The sequence below is a fragment of the Sinohyriopsis cumingii genome, chromosome 12 (genome assembly GCF_028554795.1).
Source record: "Sinohyriopsis cumingii isolate HCF-2022 chromosome 12, ASM2855479v2, whole genome shotgun sequence".
NCBI classification, from domain to species: Eukaryota; Metazoa; Mollusca; class Bivalvia; order Unionida; family Unionidae; genus Sinohyriopsis; species Sinohyriopsis cumingii.
The window spans coordinates 32,234,541-32,259,282 of NC_142972.1; the positions used below are offsets into that span (position 1 = coordinate 32,234,541).

General features: G+C 33.7%; 1 protein-coding gene across 2 annotated transcripts; it reads right to left on the reverse strand.

Annotated features, from left to right (window-relative positions):
* Positions 1-4,696: 4,696 nt before the first annotated feature.
* On the reverse strand, positions 4,697-24,488 carry LOC149786204 (uncharacterized). 2 transcript variants are annotated; one of them, XM_089976570.1, is made up of 10 exons: positions 24,379-24,488; positions 23,919-23,982; positions 20,226-20,329; positions 18,870-19,048; positions 14,188-14,260; positions 13,228-13,426; positions 9,730-9,823; positions 8,451-8,567; positions 6,591-6,707; positions 4,697-6,190 (listed from the first exon to the last, which is right to left on the reverse strand). In XM_089976570.1, the coding sequence occupies exons 3-10, from the start codon at positions 20,323-20,325 to the stop codon at positions 6,098-6,100; spliced, it is 972 nt and encodes a 323-aa protein (XP_089832696.1). In that variant the 5' UTR covers positions 20,326-20,329; positions 23,919-23,982; positions 24,379-24,488; the 3' UTR covers positions 4,697-6,097. The 2 variants fall into 2 exon arrangements, with proteins under 2 accessions (XP_089832696.1, XP_089832695.1); XM_089976569.1 differs by lacking the exon at positions 24,379-24,488 and having other exon boundaries at positions 23,919-24,074.
* Between the last annotated feature and the right edge of the window lie 254 nt (positions 24,489-24,742).

Genomic DNA, 24,742 nt, shown 5'->3' on the forward strand with positions numbered 1-24,742 from the left:
TTTGAAGTCCTAATAATGATATGTTCTAATGAATTCAAGTTCGAGTCCCGAGGAAGAATCAAAGATGGAAGGCGATGACGTATGCTGTATCCTGTAAAGTGCTTTTGTCTACAGTTCCTTGTAGAAACACTAGAAACAACACTCAGGTGTTGTAAATCTGAATAAAATTTTAAAGAAATGTCTTTGTTCAAATTTCCACATGAGCACTCAAAATATCTCCAGAGAAACGAATCAATCCCTCAGAATCCAAATAATCTGAAGAAAAATTAATATATAACTCAAAAACTGGCTACAACAGAAGAAAATGACTTGACATCAAGTGTTTTAAGCCCAGACTGAGATTACTGCTCTAAAAAAATGGTTATACATTAATTTTGAGAAGCAGAATGGGTACCCGTATGAGGGTCACGTGATCATGTTTACATCAGGTATTCTTAACATGACCTAGGGGGCCCCGAGTGGCCGAGTGGTCTAAAGCGATCTCCATTACGGATCACTGCCATCTCACCTCTGTCTGCGTGGGTTCGAGTCTAGGATTCGGCTAACGTGGGTATGTGAGAAAGCTTGCCAGTAGCTTCTCGTGGGTCTTTGGTTCTTCCCGGGTTCTTCCTCCGCCATTGAATACTGGCTGCCATGCATAGCCTATCGTGTGCTGAAATATGGTGTTAAACCCCACAACAACAACAACAACTTAACATGACCCTGACAAAAAACCAATCATTTTACTCTAAGAATTTAAAAAAAGTTGTTTACTTCACTAACACTATTTACAAGTTTAGGGTCACGTATCCAATACAGCCTTGATCTCACCCTTATTATTACCACAATAAACATAAATAAAAAAGAACCTGTTCACATGGCTGTTACTAATTTTGAATTAAGGTTGGGAACTAGGTCAGCTTTAAGTGTTACAAATGAACAGTCATGGTGAAACTATTTTCTGACAAAAAATTTAAAGTCACATAAACAAGAATATATTATAATAGCATGTAATAGAATATAAAAAAATTAAAGCTCACAAACAATAAAATTAAAATAAATATAAATTAAATCAGATATATGTAACAAAGTGTATTTCTTAAATTTTGTTGATTTTTATACACAGAGCAATAAACTATGATAGAAAAATATGTGTTGGTAACACTTTAAATTAAATTAATACCAATCACATTTTATAATTCAGTTCCTTATGTGTGTTAGCCAGAAGATACAAATTAAATTTTAAAAGCTCATTATGTCTGGTTGTTCTTAAGTGAAGAATGTTTTTCATTATTTCTTTTATAAACAGTACGATGAATTAACTTCAGCATTTGCAGGTTTCAGTGAGAACCAGTATTTAGTCCAATGCTGTGTCAGTGTAAACCAGTATTTAGTCCAATGTTGTCTCAGTGAGGACCAATATTCAGTCCAATACTGTCTCAGTGAGGACCAGTATTCAGTCCAGTGCTGTCTCAGTGAGGACCAGTATTAAGTCCAATGCTATCTCAGTGAAGACCAATATTAAGTCCAATGCTGCTCACTGTGTAAACCAGTATTCAGTCCAATGCTGTCTCAGTGAGGACCAATATTCAGTCCAATGCTGTCTCAGTGTAAACCAGTATTCAGTCCAATGCTGTCTCAGTGAGGATTAGTATTCAGTCCAATGCTGTCTCAGTGAGGACCAGTATTCAGTCCAATGCTGTCTCAGTTAGGAATATTTAGGGATCTGTTTCTCAATATTTTATTTACTTTTCTGTACTAAATTAATAAAATTTTAGCAAATAAGACCATCTTCTAAAGAATCTCCCCTTCCTACATATCCAGTCCTTACTTTCTAAAAATACTTTACAATTCCAGATAACCTGCTCTGCATGCAAATTCATTGCCAACTATAATCAAAACTTAGGAACATGCTACTTTCATATGTATTATTATTATTATTATTATTGGACTAGTCTAGGGATTTTCTTCAGCTATTCTTAAACTTTTGAGCAAAAGCTTGTTTGTGCTTACTACTGTAAGCAAGGTATCAACCAAAAAACAAAAGTAAAGAACCATTTAGCTTACCCACGCCAGATCAGATATTTAGATAGGTCCTTAAAGATCAATTTAGGTTCTTTTGGCTCTGTCTTTGTGTTCTAATTTTGTACAGCTATTTAAAATTTAGAATGACACTTATTTTTTAAAGAAAAAACTTGTTGGCATGGTTCACCAGCAATCACTTATGGTCCACAAATAAAATGTTGGAAGCATGTTTTGTAACAATATGTAGATGACCTGAATAGGTTTTCAGACATTTACAACAATTTGTCCACATTTAGTAACATTTTAAATTTGGCTTTGTTTTTAAACAAGAACACATTTAGAAAAATAATATTTGATGCAGACAAGGTATACCTGTTGCCATGCATATGTAGATGACTTCATATGATTTCATATTATTATAGCAGTTTTGTTTATAAACTTTACACTGCCATCTCACCTCTGTCTGGTTGGGTTCAAGTCTCGGATTTGGCCAATGTGGGTGAGAAAGCTTGCCAGTAGCAACTCGTGGGTCAGTGGTTCTTTCCAGGGTTTTCCTGGGTTGTTCCTCCACCATTAATACTGGCCTCCATGTATAGCCTATTGTGTGCTGAAAAACGGCATTCAACCCTACAACAACAACACCTATGCAATGAATGCTCTGCCAGATGAATACATTCCAATCTCAAGTTTAGGTGTGATTCATTTAAACATCTTGCTTTTACATACATAAATTCTTCTGCATCAAGCTCACTTGTACAGTTAATCACTTTGCAAAAGTGCATGTGTATCCACCTAAAAATTACTTTTCTCCTTACCATAAGTAGGTTACACTAGCTCTCAGTTCATAAGCCTTTAGAAAGAGTTAACTTTTTGATGGGATATTTTTTTATAAGACTGTGTTTTCAAAATAAGTTTACATTGACTTTTCATACCCCTGTGATTTAACAGGTTTGAACAGTGTTCTGATTCTTTGTTTTGTGTCTCCACCCCCCACCCCCTTCCCAGGGAATAAAAAATGTACAAATCACACAGGGTCCATGTTTTCTAAAATGAAGCTTGCAGTAACTTATGATTCCCTGTGACTGTTTAGAGTGTGAACAGAATGTTGTCACTTCGATGCTCTCTTGCAGAATTACTCTAAAGTGACCCAAATGCTAAATGTTACAATCCCACAGTATCATCCAGAATGTTAAATTCCTATTTGACTCCATATCATTCCAAATGTAATGTTAAATTCCTATTTGACTCCATATCATTCCAAATGTAATGTTAAATTCCTATTTGACTCCATATCATTCCAAATGTAATGTTAAATTCCTATTTGACTCCATATCATTCCAAATGTAATGTTAAATTCCCACATGACCCTATTTGTGCCATGCCTACTGCTTGCTATTCACCATCTGTTTTAATTTATTAGGAGGAGGGTTTACCTGAATTGATATATTGATATGAACAGTTATTACTTACTAGTGTGTGTTTATGACAACACCCAATTCACAAGTTCTCGTGTACTGGAAATGAGACTTGAATTTTCTCAACTCACGTAGTAAAGCTTCTATACAGTAAATAAACAGGAAAACAGGCAATTTCTACAAAGTGTATCGTTAGTACTGCAAAATATACTACCGGAGAGTTATTTATTGACAGATACAGTAATCTGTATTCTATAACTCAGACGATGAAGAGCATATGCTATGATGACAATACATTCAAATGACTGTTACTATTTCATTATATGATGAACTGATTTGCTGTAAAATTTACTTTACTTTAAAATGTTACTGTACAGATTGAAGCTTCCAGAAACAAAAGCAATAAAAAGGCTGTAATTATGCTGTAAGTACTCTCATCAGCACACAACAGACTACAAATTCTTCCATCATCTATTTACCTTTGGATTATGTTTGTATTAACTTTTAATGTCACCTCAGCATCATAATGAATACACACTGCCAATTAAAAGTAAAGTTTGAAAGTATAATGAACACCTATCGCTAAAAATCAAAGCACTCTACAGGTACATCCCTTTCTAATGAGTATGCAATACACACATACTGTACTAGTGGTAAAAATCATAATTCTGCCGGTAGAATGGATAAGCAATACACACATTCTACTGGTAGAAGTGATAAGCAATACACACATTCTACTGGTAGAAGTGATAAGCAATACACACATTCCACTGGTTGAAGTGATAAGCAATACACACATTCTACTGGTAGAAGTGATAAGCAATACACACATTCTACTGGTAGAAGTGATAAGCAATACACACATTCTACTGGTAGAAGTGATAAGCAATACACACATTCTACTGGTAGAAGTGATAAGCAATACACACATTCTACTGGTAGAAGTGATAGGCAATACACACATTCTACTGGTAGAAGTGATAAGCAATACACACATTCCACTGGTAGAAGTGATAAGCAATACACACATTCTACTGGTAGAAGTGATAAGCAATACACACATTCCACTGGTTGAAAGGATAAGCAATACACACATTCCACTGGTAGAAGTGATAAGCAATACACACATTCTACTGGTAGAAGTGATAAGCAATACACACATACAGCACTTGTTATTAGATTTAAGATTAATGTAGAAGTATTTGAAAAAGAAAGAAATCAGGGGCACTCCACTGGTCCATGTTGGATGTTTCCAAGAAAATATCAGACATAACAACTGTATTTGGAGAAATCCATTTATTAGTTTATAACACTTCAAATACATATTATACAGTAATACAAAATAGATACAACTGGATGATGTACAAAACTGCCTTTACTAAAACACTGGCCATCTTTTTGGATTGAACTGGTTAGGTTCTCTTTCAAAACCAATTCATGGGGGGAGAAGAATTTGGTGGGGATTAATTCTTACATTTTGATGAATAACTTTGACACATTTTCTTAAGCATGTTTTTCAAATCTTAAATTAATACTGAAAGAACCTATTAAACAAAGAAAAAACTATTTTTTGGAAGGTCTATGAAATTGGGAACAGGATGGAGTAGCCATGCCTAATTGCAATACTGGAGCTTCCAGTATAAAGCTGAGCCTGCTCTCTGGGTTTTACTTTGTCTGATAAATCAACCCAACCCCAACCCCCAACTGGTGTTGATACTTAGAGACGATTCGTAGGTCTGATGTTACCTGTTCATAAAAATCTGCAATTTTGCTGCATAGAAATCTGTCCAGAACACACCAGCATACAGTTAATAGAACTTACTAGTATCTGGTAATAGCTGTATATAGACATGAAATTCAAAATGGCAACTGGACATCTGGTTGTGCTATTCTACATTAATTTACAAGTCATTAAATATAGGATTTGGTCCAGAAATATCCTGTGCATGCTACTAAAACATCCCTTCAAGAGACATGAGAAATATCTGTAAATATCTAAAATGTACACGGATGTGTTGTGGACAGATCAGTCTACAAACTATTCCTTGATTTTATGAATAACTGACATCAGACTAATGCTGCAACATTTACAAACATTTCTAAATGTGTACAAGGTTTACAATAACTGAAACAATGCTGTTTAACTGAAACAATGATGAGTTCAACTTTCCCCCTAACTACCTTATTTCATATTTCTGGTGCTGCCATCCTGACAACACATGCTCTTTGCCTGACAGAAGAATAGGCAAACAAAATTATATCATGGGAGGATATATTATTTGAACCCAGGTGGTGTTGCTGCAAGACATGATTTTTTTTCTTTGGAAAAATAATACTTTTTAGACATGTCAAGGTAATGCTGAAGACCCCCAACATAATATAAACAGGAATCATTGCAACCAATGAGCTTCATAATGGGAGAAGACTGGTCCTTGTTTCTGTCAGAGTTGACAAGTGTCATGGATATTAATGTTGCAAACCAATCTGCATGATATGCATCAAACAGTTGGTACCTACACTATCTAAAGACAAAAATCTATTTGTATGATTCTGTAAAACCTAAATTGCAAACAGTGTGGACATATAATGTCATTTTGTTAATGATTGTATAAACCCATTTTCCTAAAAAGGCAGCAGCAAATGTTTCAATTTCACTTTTAAGAAACAGGGTAAAGATGTCACTTCATACTCTGGCGGTTGTGCTTTTCATTAAAGTCCAGATCAGGTCCAATGGAAACAATTTTGTATGGGTTGATCATCTCCTGGCTTACCTAAGAAGATGGCAAAGACAATGGAGAGACATTAGGTCTCATTTGCATTTTGTTTTCAGTTTCAATGCAATACAGAAAAATAAATACTTTTATAGTACTTTAAAATGTAAATTTTACAATGCTAACTATAGATCTCGATCTCTCTCTCTCTCCTTCGTCTAATACACTGTTAATCAATAAATTCATTATATAACTTTAAGAAAAATATGTCATAAAAGGCATAGTTAATTCTAACAACTAAAACAAGCCCAAATCTATTCAATAGTGTCATAAACTTGTTCCAATACAATAATGTGCACTTTTTAAGTGTTTTTAATATATATATATATATATATATATATATATATATATATAGTATTCATCTCCTTGCATACAACTCATTCAGTAATCAAACCCTCACCATATAGTGCTTTCTAATATGCTCCATGTTGACTGTATCACTGACCCCAGGAGTCTGGTAAATATCCCGCACATAGCCCCACATGTTAGGGTATTCTTTGATCATCTTCTTGTTGCACTGAAGTTTGGAATATACAGCTGTTAGCATTTTTATTTGACTAAAACAATGATGGAAAGTATCCAAAGTTGTAGATTGGGGGGAGGGGGAGTCTCAGAAAAGGAAACAAAAGGAATACGTAATTAATTCTACCCAGAAGGAATCCTTCAGTATCTATTACAACCATTTAGATCAGAAGAAATTTTATGACTACGGGATCATGGGTGACAATTACCTCCAACACTTCAAGAAAGTGACACAAGTGTATAATGAATTACGGAGATTAAACTCAAAATAAGTTTTAGAATAAGGTATATGGAGTTGCAAAAACAGTAATTGTATGTCAACTCTCATGCCAGGAGAAAAAAACCACCTGATTATTGGGGCCATTCCACGCCTACCTTCTGATCTCATAATATCTCCCGATTTTTGGCGAAGAACTCTTAATCATTACATTATGTCTGTTGATTTTCATTTTCTGAAAAAATCCTACATAAATAGATATACTGTATGCAATTCACAAAGACATGTTTTATTTTATCACCTGTGAATATTGTTATGATGAAATAATAACAAGCTAAAAGGATTTTTTCTTCATTAAACTGATCAAGTTTAAACAAAAGTCACATAAATTTCAATTTTTTGCAGCCATACAACAATACTATAGTCAAAATAATAAATCACAACAATAAAATTGTCATCAGTTTCAGTCCAATGAATTCAGTAATTGTCTCTACAAGCAAAATAGCATCTCCATTCCCAAAAAAAGAAACTTACAACAGTCAACACCTGTCATTCCTGTACTATATATATATATATATATATATGAACTTTAATTACCATAATTAAATTAAAAGATGGTAATGAAAAATATACCACACAGCATATGTGCCCCTAAGAACAAATCAGAATAAATATTTTATTTATTAAACAGCGTTACATGCCTTACACATTGACCTTAAGGAATTAAGGTGGGATATAGCACATGGGAAAAATAGTTGCCACATGTACGGTAACTTGTGACTGCAGATTTGAATTGTTCAAATGATGATTACACACACACACACACACACACATTAGAACATGGTTTCTTTGAAGTATGTCAGAGGGGCAGTCTTTTTCATAAGATAAATGCAGTAATACGGATTAACTGTTAATTAGTTATGCTGGTATTATGCTAACCTTTAGCTATTGTGAAGGTTTGCCACAACTGACCTGAATATGAAAAGAGGGGAACATCCTGGGGGAAAATAAGGCACATCAAAGGAGAAAATGGTGCATTCCATGGACGCTCGCACATTAGCGACAACGGGGGTAGGGACACTAGACCCCACTCCCAATTTCACCTTTAAACCTGGAAGATATGTCAATATGTATTGAAACCGGCACTTAAAAAAATGCCACAGAAAAACCTCCTGATTTTAAGTCCCAATCTCCCAATTTTTTTATTCAATCTCCCTATATGGCTTTAAAAAAATTTGATAGGTATGTAACTGTATACCATCTGTTACATTACATAACACTTCCATGCAAAATTTGCATGTTTACGAGAAATTTCCAGTGCAAAGTTTTCACAATTTTCCACAACTTTTAAATAATCATAATTTCTTCATCAGTGATGATTATTAATTTATGTTGATGTGGTAGCATTTCTACAAAGAAAACGTAAATTGCTCTATCTGATGTGTAGCCATTTTTTAATGGTAAGAGAACATTATTTTTGCCTGAGTGAAGTCTGCATGTGTATCTATCAGTAATAAATACCTTAAAATGACCATGATACACTTTGTCAAATCTGACGAGTGTCATGAAAAGTCGTATATCGGCTTCAGTCATCTGATTTCCAACAAGGTAACGCTTCGTTGACAGTATTTCCTCGACCTGAAAAATTTAATAACTTTTTTTATTCTTCATGAGTTGACCACATTAAGCTTCTGCACCTGAAAATTTCACCAATGAGAACTCCATTCATGGACTGATGTGTGTGTCTGTGTGTGTGTGTGTGTGTGTGTGTGTGTGTGTGTGTGTGTGTGCATCTATCTGTATGTGCAGGTGGGGTGGGGAGAATCAATGATGAAATACTATGTGAAAAGGAAGATAAGGAATATAAAACAGAATTCCAGATTGTTTTATATATACATGAATACAAATCATATGGCAAATAACAATCCTTTCAAGTGCACTGGATCCAGCAAGGGATCACGTTTGTCAGGGATTGATTAAAATAAATACAATAAACTGACAATGAACAGTGCAAAATTAGTATTTAACTAGCCTGAGCACTTTTGACTCTTTAATGAGCATTTTTCAAAGGCAAATACAATACACAGACAAAACAAATGAATAACATAGAAAAATGGTTATGTTTGCATAACTTTACATGGCTGTTTTTACTGGAAAATAACCTTAAACTTTATTATGTTTCAACTAGTTTATTTCAACTTGTTGCTGATACTGATTGACCTAGAAATGGATGAGCCATAAAGACATGTTATTTTATGTAAATTTATGCAAGCGCAAATTATATAACAGATATTTCATTACTATAGTAGACATTATAGGCTATTAAGCAAATTTAGCATTTTGCTCTGAGGAATAGTCCAGTTACTAAGATGAGTATAGAAGCCAACAATGGTAACAACTAAAACTACTGCTGATGTGAATGTGATGTAAACAGTGCTAAGTAGTGCTCATTTGGCATGCTAATCTGTATGTAAATAATTGTCAATAAACATTTACAAAGAGTTTTAAAAAATTTGTTTTTTATTATGCAATGTATAATATTAGCCTGGATCAAAAAAAGAATTGAAAAATATAAAGCAATCATAATCATCCCATGTAATCATAATCATAATCATGGTTTCCGAATAAAGCATATTCATAATGTATATCATCAGTGCCAAACAACTTGTAATTGTAATTATAATCAAGCACCTGTAATCAACCCCATGCCTGACTAAGATAGTATGGCTCAAACTGCATAACATTATTCTTGTCAGAAAACCAATGACAGATTCTGTTTTGACAGTTGCTATTAATTTACCCTGTCAAGAGAGAGAAATAGCTGGTGGACTGCTTCATCATAAGCTTCCTGTGACCGAGCAAAACCGCATTTGTACACCCCATTGTTTATGTCTCTGAAAGTAAGGTCAATAATGCTGTAAATCATCTTAAAAATTGTATACAGGAACAAGTTATAAATATGGTGTGGTGAGGAAAGGAAAAGTGCAACTTTGACTTCTTGCAGACATTTACAAATTTTTTTAATGACTTTTGTTGACGTTTCTTGTTTGTCTTCAATATAATCTTTTAAAAATGTTTTGGTAATGTAAGCTATGTTATGTAAAGTTCAAGAAATCACACTTGGAAAACAGACTAAAAGACAAAATAAAGAAAAGAATCAAACTGAATTTTACTGGTCAGTTTGTATGATGTAATTAAAATATATTCATCATCATTTTCATAAATTTTGTCAGAACTATTACTTTCTGTTTTTCTTGTCCTTTCAGCTCTACAGACAATACTGAACTTAAATAGGTTTAGCCAATTTTAGCATCTGCCGACTTGTTTTATCATGACCAGTGTGATATGTTCAAATCAATTTGATGTCATACAAAAGACTGTTGTTTCATCATGATCAGTGTGATATGTTCAAATCAATATGGTGTCATACAAAAGACTGTTGTTTCATCACAATCAGTGTGATATGTTCAAATCAATATGGTGTCATACAAAAGACTGTTGTTTCATCATGATCAGTGTGATATGTTCAAATCAATATGGTGTCATACAAAAGACTGTTGTTTCATCATGATCAGTGTGATATGTTCAAATCAATATGGTGTCATACAAAAGACTGTTGTTTCATCATGATCAGTGTGATATGTTCAAATCAATTGGGTGTCATACCGTTGTTTCATCATGATCAGTGTGATATGTTCAAATCAATATGGTGTCATACAAAAGACTGTTGTTTCATCATAATCAGTGTGATATGTTCAAATCAATTTGATGTCATACAAAAGACTGTTGTTTCATCATGATCAGTGTGATATGTTCAAATAAATATGGTGTCATACAAAAGACTGTTGTTTCATCACAATCAGTGTGATATGTTCAAATCAATATGGTGTCATACAAAAGACTGTTGTTTCATCACAATCAGTGTGATATGTTCAAATCAATATGGTGTCATACAAAAGACTGTTGTTTCATCATGATCAGTGTGATATGTTCAAATCGATTGGGTGTCATACCATTGTTTCATCATGATCAGTGTGATATGTTCAAATCAATATGGTGTCATACAAAAGACTGTTGTTTCATCATGATCAGTGTGATATGTTCAAATCGATTGAGTGTCATACCATTGTTTCATCATGATCAGTGTGATATGTTCAAATCAATATGGTGTCATACAAAAGACTGTTGTTTCATCATGATCAGTGTGATATGTTCAAATCAATTTGATGTCATACAAAAGACTGTTGTTTCATCATGATCAGTGTGATATGTTCAAATCGATTGGGTGTCATACCATTGTTTCATCATGATCAGTGTGATATGTTCAAATCAATTTGATGTCATACAAAAGACTGTTGTTTCATCATGATCAGTGTGATATGTTCAAATCAATATGGTGTCATACAAAAGACTGTTGTTTCATCACAATCAGTGTGATATGTTCAAATCAATATGGTGTCATACAAAAGACTGTTGTTTCATCATGATCAGTGTGATATGTTCAAATCAATATGGTGTCATACAAAAGACTGTTGTTTCATCATGATCAGTGTGATATGTTCAAATCAATATGGTGTCATACAAAAGACTGTTGTTTCATCATGATCAGTGTGATATGTTCAAATCGATTGGGTGTCATACCATTGTTTCATCATGATCAGTGTGATATGTTCAAATCAATATGGTGTCATACAAAAGACTGTTGTTTCATCATGATCAGTGTGATATGTTCAAATCGATTGGGTGTCATACCATTGTTTCATCATGATCAGTGTGATATGTTCAAATCAATTTGATGTCATACAAAAGACTGTTGTTTCATCATGATCAGTGTGATATGTTCAAATCAATATGGTGTCATACAAAAGACTGTTGTTTCATCACAATCAGTGTGATATGTTCAAATCAATATGGTGTCATACAAAAGACTGTTGTTTCATCATGATCAGTGTGATATGTTCAAATCAATATGGTGTCATACAAAAGACTGTTGTTTCATCACGATCAGTGTGATATGTTCAAATCAATTGGGTGTCATACCGTTGTTTCATCATGATCAATGTGACATGTTCAAATCAATATGGTGTCATACAAAAGACTGTTGTTTCATCATGATCGCTGTAATATGTTCAAATCGATTTGGTGTCATACAAAAGACCATTGCTTCATCACGATCAGTGTGATATGTTCAAATTGATTTGGTGTCATACAAAAGACCGTTGTTTCATCACGTTCAGTGTGATATATTCAAACTGATTTAGAGTCATACAAAAAACTGTTGTTTCATTACGATCAGTGTGATATGTTCAAATCGATTTGGTGTCATACTGTTGTTTCATCATGAACTGTGTGATATGTTCAAATCGATTTGGTGTCATACAAAAGACCATTTTTTCATCATGATCAGTGTGACATGTTTAAATCAATTTGATGTTATACAAAAGACCGTTATTTCATCACAATCAGTGTGATATGTTCAAATTGCTGTGGTGTCATACAAAAGACCATTGTTTCATCACAATCACCGTGATATGTTCAAAAAAATTTTGATGTCATACAAAGAGCATTTTTCGTCACAATCAGTGTGATACGTTCAAATCAATTTGGTGTCATAACAAAAGACCGTTGTTTCATCATGATAAGTGTGACATGTTCAAATCAATATGGTGTCATACAAAAGACCGTTGTTTCATCACAATCAGTGTGATACGTTCAAATCAATTTGGTGTCATAACAAAAGACCGTTGTTTCATCACAATCAGTGTGATACGTTCAAATCAATTTGGTGTCATAACAAAAGACCGTTGTTTCATCATGATAAGTGTGATATGTTCAAACTGATTTGGTGTCATACAAAAGACCATTGTTTCATCACAATCAGTGTGATATGTTCAAACTGATTTGGTGTCATACAAAAGACCATTGTTTCATCACAATCAGTGTGATATGTTCAAACTGATTTGGTGTCATACAAAGAGCATTTTTCGTCACAATCAGTGTGATATGTTCAAACTGATTTGGTGTCATACAAAAGACCATTGTTTCATCACAATCAGTGTGATATGTTCAAACTGATTTGGTGTCATACAAAAGACCATTGTTTCATCACAATCAGTGTGATATGTACAAATTGATTTGGTGTCATAACAAAAGACTGTTGTTTCATCATGATAAGTGTGATACGTACAAATTGATTTGGTATCTTGAAGTCTAAAAGGAGCTTCTTCATGAGAAATTTTGCCTTTATTCAATCTGTATTTATTTGTATTTGTTATAGAAATGCCAACTGCGTTCTTACGAATAAATCCAAGAATTTATTTCATCTATCTCTTTCTGCAGATGCTTTGGATAAAAGTCTAACTTTCGCTGCTCCTCGGTCTTGCAAAATGCATTAAATTCTGAATTCAGCATGCGGATGATTTCTGAGGATTCATTATTGACAACAGTTTTCTTCTGTTTGTCCCAAAGACATGGTACAGTATTTCTGCCACTGTATTCTGAAAGGAAACAATAACATCAGTGTTGTTTTATCAACCAATTTTAGCATAAAACATGGACATAATGGTAGGACAAATTCAACTATACTTCTTGCGTTGTCATTGCATTCTCAAAACACTTTGAAACATTCGATATCAAGGTTGAATTCATCAAACCTTGACAGTCTGTAAAGTTAACACAAACAGGATTTGAATTATAAAATGATCAGAGATTTTTTTCACTTAAGTCACCTCAGTCAAATATATGTAGCCTACCTGTTGTTTTAGATTTTGTGTCTGAACTTGAATTTTGTGCTCATATGTTTTGAGAATTTGGAACTTGATATTTAATGAAGAACACATGTTTTGTATATTTTAAAACATACATATTTATAATGCAGAAACCACTCCCTGGCTGCTATGCATCCTTTTCTTTGGTATTTGAATTAGTGGTAAGTTTGTGAAATTTTAGGTTCCTAGGTACAGTGTACTCTTTATAAAATAATAACTACAGCCTTTCCAAAAACAAGATCATATTATACACTAATACAATCTCTGCTGATCATTTAACATAAAAAAGACAGTGATATTCCAGGATGATAGAACCATATTATGGCTGATGAGGTACATTTCTTACTCTCGTCTGGAAAGAGAACATTTGCCCATCAACACTGATTTGTCTGTTTATCAGAACTGTGAAAGCCTACATGCACTGCACATGTTTCTTTTATGTCTGTTCACACAGAGAGTGTTAATATATTCACTAACAAATAATCAAATACCTGGATCTGCCATTAGGTAGATTTCGCTCAGGTATTCGCGGCCATTGACAGTGTCCAATGTTGATCCCTCCACCTGCCACAGAGAAAGAACTTTTTGTGATTATCTTAAATCTTCATTAAATATGTTCAGATAAACATTTAAGAGTTATAGTAAGTTGAGAAGTTTGAGCAGTAGCAACTGTAAAACACTGTACCAGTAAAGGCTACTTCACAAAAGATTAACTATAAAAAACTATGTAAAGCAAAGAGATGAACTTTCCATAAATAAAAATATGAATCCATTCAACTCCTGTTTCAGGACTGTAATCATATGATATTAGTGAGTTTTAGTCCAAATGTTCTGAAAGGGACTGAAGCTCTACTATCTGAAAATAATTTCCTGGAATTCAAGATAAGATCATTTGCTCAAAATAACTGAGTGTTGAATCCATTCTGATATTCTTGAGCAATACATGTAATTTTAATCTTAGTTGCTGAGATGGCTGTACTGGATTTAAGATCAGCACCATTTTCCTTTAGGATAAGATAAACACCCTTAGAAGACTTTTGGTGAAATCCCCATACCAATATGACCATCCATTCAGCTGAATTTGTGACAAGACTTTGAATATGCTTATTGTGACAGCCCTACTGTCTGCAAGGTACCATTTCTGTGAGACATTTTTGTTGAAAACCTATGTCAGTATGACCATTTCTAAAGGAGTAATAACAAGATTTTTCAATATGGCCACTTTACTGATATCACTGGATGTCAGGTGGGTATCATTTTGATTCAGGACCACCCTGACACCATATAAAGCATTCTAGTCAAAACCCCATGCCAGGAATTTACAAATCCACTTGCCTGACTCCAGGGACAAGCTCAAATTCGATCTGACTCAGGCAAGTTCAGGTTTCAAAGGTATTTGCCTAAGGGCTAGCCAAAAAATTGAGAAGGAGAAATGGCTGGAGGTTATGTTCTGTTGATAACGCTTTATGTTCTGAGAGATTTTACCCTGAAATCTTGCCACAGTACATACCACCATCAATGCTTTTATTTAGTGTTTATTTGTACTGCATTCTTAAAACTGGCCAGTTTCATTTATCTATCATGTCATTTCCATGACGTAGTCAGTGTCAAAGTCAGTCTCACATTTCTCACACTGACATGACAATGTGAATATTTACTATTTAAAGCAAGTTTGAACAAATATGGAATAAATAGTTATATCATAAGTTATGTTACATTTTATTCACTAAATGTGTACTATTAGATAAAAAGTACTCTTCCACTATTTTTATGCAGCAGTCTTTTTTTATTTTTTTGTAATCAGATAACGCCTGACTTATCTGATAGTTGCATTCCCAGGAGTTGGTCATGTTGGCTTTTGTAGTGGCCATATCACATGTCTGAGCAACACCGTTTTCGTCTGGGACCAGTTAGACTTTTTGATGAATACATGTGCAAAGTTATCACAACATCTTGACTCACTTCTATTGGCCAAAAATTAAAAGCGATGTTTGTAAATACTGTAAATCTTGTCATACTTGTCAAATGATAGGAAAACCCATTCAGAAGATACATAGGGCTCATCTGCAAACCTATTCCTGCATTTGACAAACTATTTAGCCAAATTATGGTCCCTTACCCAGGACCAAGTCAGGTAACCAATACTTTTTTACCATAATGTGTGCATCAACAAGGTTTCCAGAGGCAATTTCTTTGAGGAATATTAAATAATTTAAATGAGTACCAGTATATTGAGACAGATAGCCAGGTTAAACATGCAATGAATTTAGTTGTACCTGTCCCTAAGTGAAGATTTAAGTGAAGGAATATCATTGGACTCTACTGATTCTGGGGCGACAAATCTGTGGAATTCAGAAATTATGAATGATCTGGACCAGAAACTTTTGCATTTGCAACAGCAAGAAAGGAATGAATTTAAACAGTTATTATTTGAATATGAGCACTTATTTCCAGATGTTCCTATAAGAACAAACAAAATTTTCCATGATGTTGAAATTGTAAATTCCAAACCTAACAACACCCATACAGGATGAACCCTCTCAAACAGGAATACTTGAAGAAAAAAATTCAGTATTTGCTGGAGAATGATTTCACAGAGCCCAGTAAAAGTGACTGCAGTTCACCATGTATACTTGTTCCGAAACCAGATAACACTTTTTGAAAGTGTACTGATTATAGGAAGGTGAATAGTGTGACTAAAACAGAACAGACTCATTTCCATTACCAAGAATTGATGACTGCATTGGTAAAATCAGAAATGCCAAGTATGTCACCAAATGTGACCTTCTGAAAGGATTTTGGAAAATTCCACTGACGGAACGAGCAAAGGAAATTTTGGCATTCATGACTCCAGATGAACTTTATCAATATAAAGTGAAGCTCTTTGGGATGAACGGTTTGCCAAGTACTACTCAACATCTAATGAACATGATTACATCTGGTCTAGATAATTCTGATGCTTCCATTGATGATGTCATCATCTACAATGACACCTCTCAAGAACATTTAGCAACAATTCGGAAATTCTTTGACAGACTCAATGATGCAAGTGTGACAATTAATTTATCAAAAAGTGAGTTCTGACATGCTTGTGTAACATTTCTGGGACATATCGTGGGACATGGACAAGTTAAACCTACAGAGGCTAAGGTCAAGGCTATCTCTGAATTTCCAGTGCCAGTTAGTAGAAAGCAACGATGCGATTTTTAGGTATGGCTGGATACTATCGGAATTTTTTTCTCCAATTTTTCCATAATTGCTGAACCCCTGACAAATTTATTGAGTAAGAAAAACATGTTTTTTTGGACTGAAAAATGTCAGAAGGCTTTTGACAAGTTGAAAGCCATACTTAGAGCACCAGTTCTTACAGCTTCAAATTTCAGCCAATCATTTAAACTGTCTGTTCATGCAAGCTGGGGTTGGAGCAGTATTGATTCAAGAAGACAAAAATAGTGTTGATCATCTAGTGTACTATATTTTTCTAAGAAATTAAAAAGCACCAAAGAAATTATTCAACAATAGAGAAGAAACGTTTAGCTTTGATACTGGCATTACAACATTTTGAAGTTTACATTAGTTCAGCTCCTTCTTCGATTATTGTGCTTAGAGATCACAACCCCCTTACTTTCATCGGCAAAATGAAAAATTAAAATCAAAGACTACTAAGGTGGAGTTAGTTGTTACAGGAATATAATATTGACATCAGGCACATGAAGGGAAAGGACAATTTAATAGAAGATGCACTTTCCCATGTATAGAAATATTATTTCATGTACACTTTTTATAATTCATATGAGTTCTTCTTATGTTATTTTTTTTATAACTTCATATATAATTAATCTATGGTAAAAAGAAAGCTTTATTATATAAATCTTTCTTTTTCTTAATGGGGGGAAGTGTTATGTATATTTGATTTAATTTATAATTGATTTAATTTAATTGTTTGTTAGTTTTAAATGTCTTTTTTAATTCCATTGCATGGTATTGTAGTTTAACTTTTTTTTACTGGATTTGACATTGTCCAGAAATTCAGTTCAGTTCTGTTTGACTTGACTGTGTTTTTGTAAACAGCTAATAATAGAAACTTTGTATCTAATGCTGACATAGTTCCTGACCTTGATTCAGAACCAGTAAGAGTTGAAGTAAACAAATTTTTATTTTTTTATTTTTTATTCTTTCTCAAAGTAAGATTCATAAAGTGACATCGGGGCCATACTTGGAGTATGTGGCAAATAACATGTATCAATTAGGTTTATCCAGTGGATTGACTCACATCCGGGCATCTATTTTGTGTTGTAGCTAGATTTATTACTGATGTTTTGAAAAAGAATAGTCAATACTTGCCTTAACACTGGAGACATCCAGGTATTTTATGTTGTTACCAGTTTTTGGGCTAATTATTTTGTTTTCTTCAAATTATTTTGACTCAAAGAGATTATTTTTACCTGGAAATGCTTGTGCTCAAAATTAATTCTTGAACAAGGACAGCTATCGAAATTTACACAGAATTCAAAGACTGGAATATTAATTTTCTGTGATTCAACAAAGAACTGTTGACACATCAGTATGATGCTGACCACAGCATACATCATCACCTTCCATTTTGGATTTCATTGGAATTCAAACTCAGTTCCATTAGGACTTTTTATTACTAGAACTTCTATTTTTTTCAATTCTTGGATTATTCTTGGATTATGTTTAGATTTGATTCATAAAACCATAAGTTCTTTTTCTCATTTTACCTTGTTTATCTAAGAAATTAAATTATTTGTTAAATTCTACAAAGCTTGTTGTCTTCACTCTTTTCTTGTTACTGTTTGAAAGAGCCTAAACACGCAACAACTATACTTCAGTGATCCTCCGGTAACGCACATTGCTTCGAAGTATATATGAAACAAAATTATAAAGATTCTATACCTTCATTAAAGATGGAGGAAGATTGTAATATCATTTGACTCACAAGCAACAGAAGTCCAGTACAGCTGTATTCAAATTATCTGTACAGACTGTTACCAAAACCTCAAAGATCTCACAGGGTCATGTGAGAGATCTGGTTAAATAAAATCAGACATGTATAAACACTTTAGTTGTTTATGTACAAAGGACCTAAAGCAGCTATCACATGTTCTGTATGCAAAAAAATATTTAACGCCAAACAAAAGAATAGACTGACCTTGTCAGAAAACTGCCATCCCTTGGTCCCCATCAACCAGTCAACAACATCCATCGAAATGACATCCTCAAGACCTTTCAGCTTTCTAAGCAAGATAACCCTACTAGCCCATGGACATGCATATGACACATAAAGGTGGTACCTATTGGGTTCTGCCTTGAAAGCTGTCGAGCCATCAGCTTAAAAAATAAAAATAAATCTTGACAAAGGCAAAGGTTGTTTATGAACTAAAGTAGATGTGAATTATACTTAAGCAGACAGAAACTGAAGTTACACACAAGTAAAATTATCACACTTATTTTCAGTTTCCATAGACATTTATTTTGGTATGTCGGTAAATATAACATTAAACAACTAGAGTCTCTAAATGCGACTGACACTTTACTGAGTGAAAAGAATTTCCAGGAATGCAAAACCATTTCTTCCTTTCAATTAAGTGATGAATCCATCTTTGCTATTCTAGAGCAATAACATGATTCTCAAATTAACTGCTGTGATACACATACTGGATGTCAGCTTGGCACCATTTTCATTAAAGACAAAGCAGACATCGTAAGAAGCCTTCTGGTAAAATACCCATGTCATAAAGATTATTAAGATAATTGTTATGGCAGATATACTGGATACATAACTACCACAAGTTTCATTTAGGACCAACAGGACATTATGACCACCCAGAAGTAGCAATAACACGATTTTCAAGATGGCTGCAGTGGTGGCCTTATTGAACTTCAGATTTGCACTGTTTTAATTTAGGACTTCATAAAGAGTCTTTTATTGAAATCCCCATGTTCATATGATCTTTATGCAGGAGGGGTAGCAAGAAAACAATTTTCGAGATGGCCACCATGGTGGCCATACTGGATGTCCAAGCAGCACCACTTTCATTTTGGACCAACATGACAATGGAATGAATGTGTGTATACAGTTTCAAGGCAATTCTCCATTTAGTTTAAGAGGAGACAAAACAGCAAACTTGTGTTAATGGACAGACAACAAATGATGGAAGACAGACAAAAGATCATCCCATAAGCTCTTCTGATTTATGACCAACAGAGCTAAAAGAAACAGTGGTTTTGGACAAAAATAAATTATAGTTAAATCAATGGCATGATCTGGCATTCAGCCTGCAGAAGTTTATCAAATATGAGAACTACATTGTATGATGTATGATCAAATTTTAAACTCAAGATGTTATCAAAATTTGAACAAGATGGAAGCTAGCTTATGGCACCTGGGTGTTATTTGTATTGATCACTGTATCTTTATTCAACTATCCATAATGATCACCTCTCATCAGTTATATATCAATGAAACACATAAGTGTCTTGCAAGGATGCTGCCTTTTGTATTTACCAGATATCCAGTTTCTGAATTGAGATTCTTTTCTCACGAATGTCCCTTTTGAATCAATCGCAGTGTCTAATATTTTGACTTTTTCTTTTTGGTTGTTCATGGTCCTGAAAACAGATTAGAATGGACTTTGAACAAGAATCCCATTGTCAGACTAGAATGGGTTTTCAATAATGATCCTGTCAGAAGTGTATGTGCTTTAAATATTGACCCTGTTAGACACATATGGGCTTACAAAAATGACCCTGTCAGACTAGTATGGGCTTACAATAATGATCCTGTCAGATTAGTATGGGCTTACAATAATGATCCTGTCAGACTAGTATGGGCTTACAATAATGATCTCACTTTCAGACTAGTATAGGCTTACAATAATGATCCAGTCAAACTAGTATAGGCTTACAATAATGATCCTGCTGTCAGACCACTATTGGCTTACAATAATGATCCTGTCAGATTAGTATGGGCTTACAATAATGATCCAAGTCTGACTATTATGAGCTTATAATATTGGTCCTGCTGTCAGACAAATATAGACTAACAATAATGATCCTGTTGTCAGACGAGGATAGGCATACAATAATGATCCTGTCAGACTAGTATAGGCTTACAATAATGATCCTACTGTCAGACTAGTATGGGCTTACAATAATGGTCCTGTCAGACTAGAATGGGCTTACAATAATGATCCTACTTTCAAACTAGTATAGGCTAACAATAATGATCCAGTCAGACTAGTACAGGCTTACAATAATGATCCTGCTGTAAGACAAGTATGAGCTTACAATAATGATCCTGTCAGATTAGTATGGGCTTACAATAATGATCATGTCAGAGTAGTACAGACTTACAATAATGATTCTACTGTCAGACTAGTATGGGCTTACAATAATGATCTTGTCAGACTAGTATGGGCTTACAATAATGATCCTGTCAGACTAGTATGGGCTTACAATAATGATCCTACTTTCAGACTAGTATTGGCTTACAATAATGATCCAGTCTGACTATTATGGGCTTATAATAATGATCCAGTCTGACTATTATGAGCTTATAATAATGATCCTGCTGTCAGACTAATATGGACTAACAATAATGATCCTGTTGTCAGACTAGGATAGGCATACAATATTAATCCTGTCAGACTAGTATAGGCATACAATAATGATCCTGTCAGACTAGTATAGGCATACAATAAAGATCCTGTTGTCAGATTAGTATGGGCGTACAATAAAGATCCTGCAGTTAGCCATAATTAGTGCAATCAATAGTTTCCTTTCATTCCTTTAAATTTCTTTTCTTCTGTACACTCAAAAGTTTTGTCCAAGCTGGTAGGGATAGGGGATGATTGGGAGAGTTATATGCAACTCAATACTGAATTGAAGCATTCATCATAACATCTCTGTGATTATATAGCAACCAGCTAGTATTATCCATAATTCCATGATTGATGAATTTTCAGCTCTGATATCGGCTTATTACAAAACTGATACAATGTAGTTAACTGAAATACCAAAGGCTGGAGGATACAAGCAAACTCAGAAAATTGGATATACAGATTTTAAGAGATTGTAATTTTAGTGTTTATTTTAATCAAATTTCTATAATGAATGTGTCAAACATTTGAGGAAAACTAACCAATTTAGTTGTTTTGCAAAGCTTAGACCAGATAATTTATTTTGCAAGCAAACTGACGGGACAATAAAATGAAATTTTATGGCTTCTTCAAGGAACAATAGTTTACCTGGACAATTCTGAAAAATGTAAACTGAAAAATCCAGAGCATTTGTCAACCTGTGATAAATATAATCTGCTCAATTTTATGTTCTCTGATCTTTTTCAAATTATCATACTGGGACCAATGCAGATTGTCGGAAATTACTTTACTTCTTTTTGGATGACTATGAACTACCACTTGCACAGGATACTGCAGGTAGTGATTAGAATCAGATTCTATATACTCAATATGGACAAATGTATAACCAAGCTGACCAGATCAAACTTATTTATCACAGCATGGAATGCATATAATGCTGCCATGTGCCTAACATTCCTGCCATAAGGTAACATTTAAAGTTTGCATGTAACTGCTAAAGTTGGTAACCCTACCTATGGATATTATGAATCATACTGAAACATCTAAAGTTTGTATGTAACTGCTAAGGATGGTGACACTACCGATGGATGTTTTGAGATCACAAATCAGAATCATACAGGAATGTACATGTATAACGGGAAAGACAACTCTGCTACAATTTTGTAAGAATAAATTTTAGGTATACTTTGATAATACTAATAACAGCAACAACAACAATAATGTTAATAATATGCTGGTTCACCACTTGTGCCAATTTTCTGCATGTACACAGAATTTATGTCCTACATGCAGATAAATGGATGGATAATTACAAAATACTTATTTCATACTATGATCAAGAAATGTTGATATTCAAAATAGGAAATTATTACAAAAAGAACTGATAACTAGCATTATTCCGCTATGTAAAATGGATAGGGACTGGTTTCTCATAATTAAATCAAATTCTTTCACTAATTAGATAGTATGTGCATTTTCAATTTGTGGTCAATCCAATACTGTTCAGTTGGGACCGTTTGTTTATGTGCTTCAGTTAAATAGTCAATTAAATAGTAAAATTCTAAAGGAAAAAATGGAATTATTGTTCTTCACCCTCCAACCCATTTTGTAGCAAATTTGATTTAGATTGTAAAAGAAATATATTTATTTTAAAATGCATGCAGAATTAGCTGTATTAACCTACATTTGTGAAATAAATAAAATATACACTTTCAAGCTTGTACTGGGAGGTTTAATACAATTCTGATCCACCTTTCACAATATTTTACATTAGTGTATACTGATTGTTGACCTTGTGATGAAATTAATGCAGTTCTATTTGATGTTAGATATGGTTTGTATGAGGCTGGATCATAATGTATTAATTCATTTTTGTGGTCAAATTATTTCATTCATTGTAAGGTGAAACAAAATATGATGCCTTAGTTAAGCAATTAAGTGTATATATTAAATGCTGCAAAATAATGCATGTCTTTATTTTTTTATATGCTCTATGCAAGTCCTTTTTGGCCAAAAATATTTGTTTCCTATTGAACTAGTTTTAAAGTTATAGTAGGCAGGTAGGTTCAAAAAAATTATATATATATATATATATATATATATATATATATATATATATATATATATATATATATATATATTGTTGATATTTTCTTTTTATTATGGGGTGATAAAAGTGCTAGGGTCGGCAATGAAAAACTAACATGTTTTCTATTCAAATAATCACTGGCAACTGAAAAATACTGAAAGCCAAAGTGTTCAAATAAAGCGTTAAAATCCCATGGAAAACGTTTGTACAATTTCTACCATTGTCCTGTTTGATACCGTTAAAGATGGGTTGTCTTTCTTGAATGCAAAAACAGTGAAAAGTGAAGTCATCATCCTGAAACACTTACTATTACTATCGTCGTCATCATCAACATTATCATCTGATTTCTGTTATGGAAAGAAAATACACTGACAAGTTATGCTCAGAAGACAGAAGCCGGTTAGTGCTAAGTATAGACGATCAGATTCAAGAAAGATCACTCTGTTGAAAGAAAATAAAAACAAATATAAACAATAATTCCAACATGAATACCATAAAACTATTGCCTTACCTTGTAGTTTGACAGTTGTTTCCTCGTGAGATTGCAAGAGACTAGCGAACTTCAGTGAAAATACCTGAAAAAAGTCCAAATTGTTCAATTTATAGGACACTAACAATTTCGCTTGTTCATCCTGTGTTGGCGTTATATACGCGGGTTCAGAAATTAGAACAGCCGTACCTACCGATAATGAGAGTTCCTTATGAAATGATACATAAATGCTGTCGGTGTCCCGATTTCAATTTAAAAATTCTCCACGATTTAAGTACATATTATGGGCGAATATTTTCTTATAGGAAAGAATCTAATTCCGCATGGACAATTATAATAACTTACAACAATCAGTAAAACATATTTAGAATAAATCAAAAGTTGTGATTGATATCGATTTTTTCCAGTTGGGCTGGTTTTAAATTATAAGCAATGCACTTCAAGATCACATAACCCTTTTTACCCATCAGACCACAATCACCTTAAACTTCTCGACTGCTTAAAGTAAGTTCGCTTGTGGACGTAGCGAACGCATCATACGGGCAATGGGATCAGAATCCGGGACATTTATGCCAGAACAAGTTGTGCGATTTTAAATATAATCCTTTTGTACGAGCACATCCAGAACACTCTCGTATGATCGTTCCGTTCAATGTACATGTAATCGCATACATCTCATATGTGTACTGTATAATAAACCAGTACATATGCTATTCAAAGGTGAACAACAATAATGAGAGCAATGAGGAATTGAAAAGATCATTGCGTACGTAATAATTACGGGTACGTGCTCGTACGCTATGACTTCGATAAATCTATCCGTTTGGTAACAAATAATATGTAGT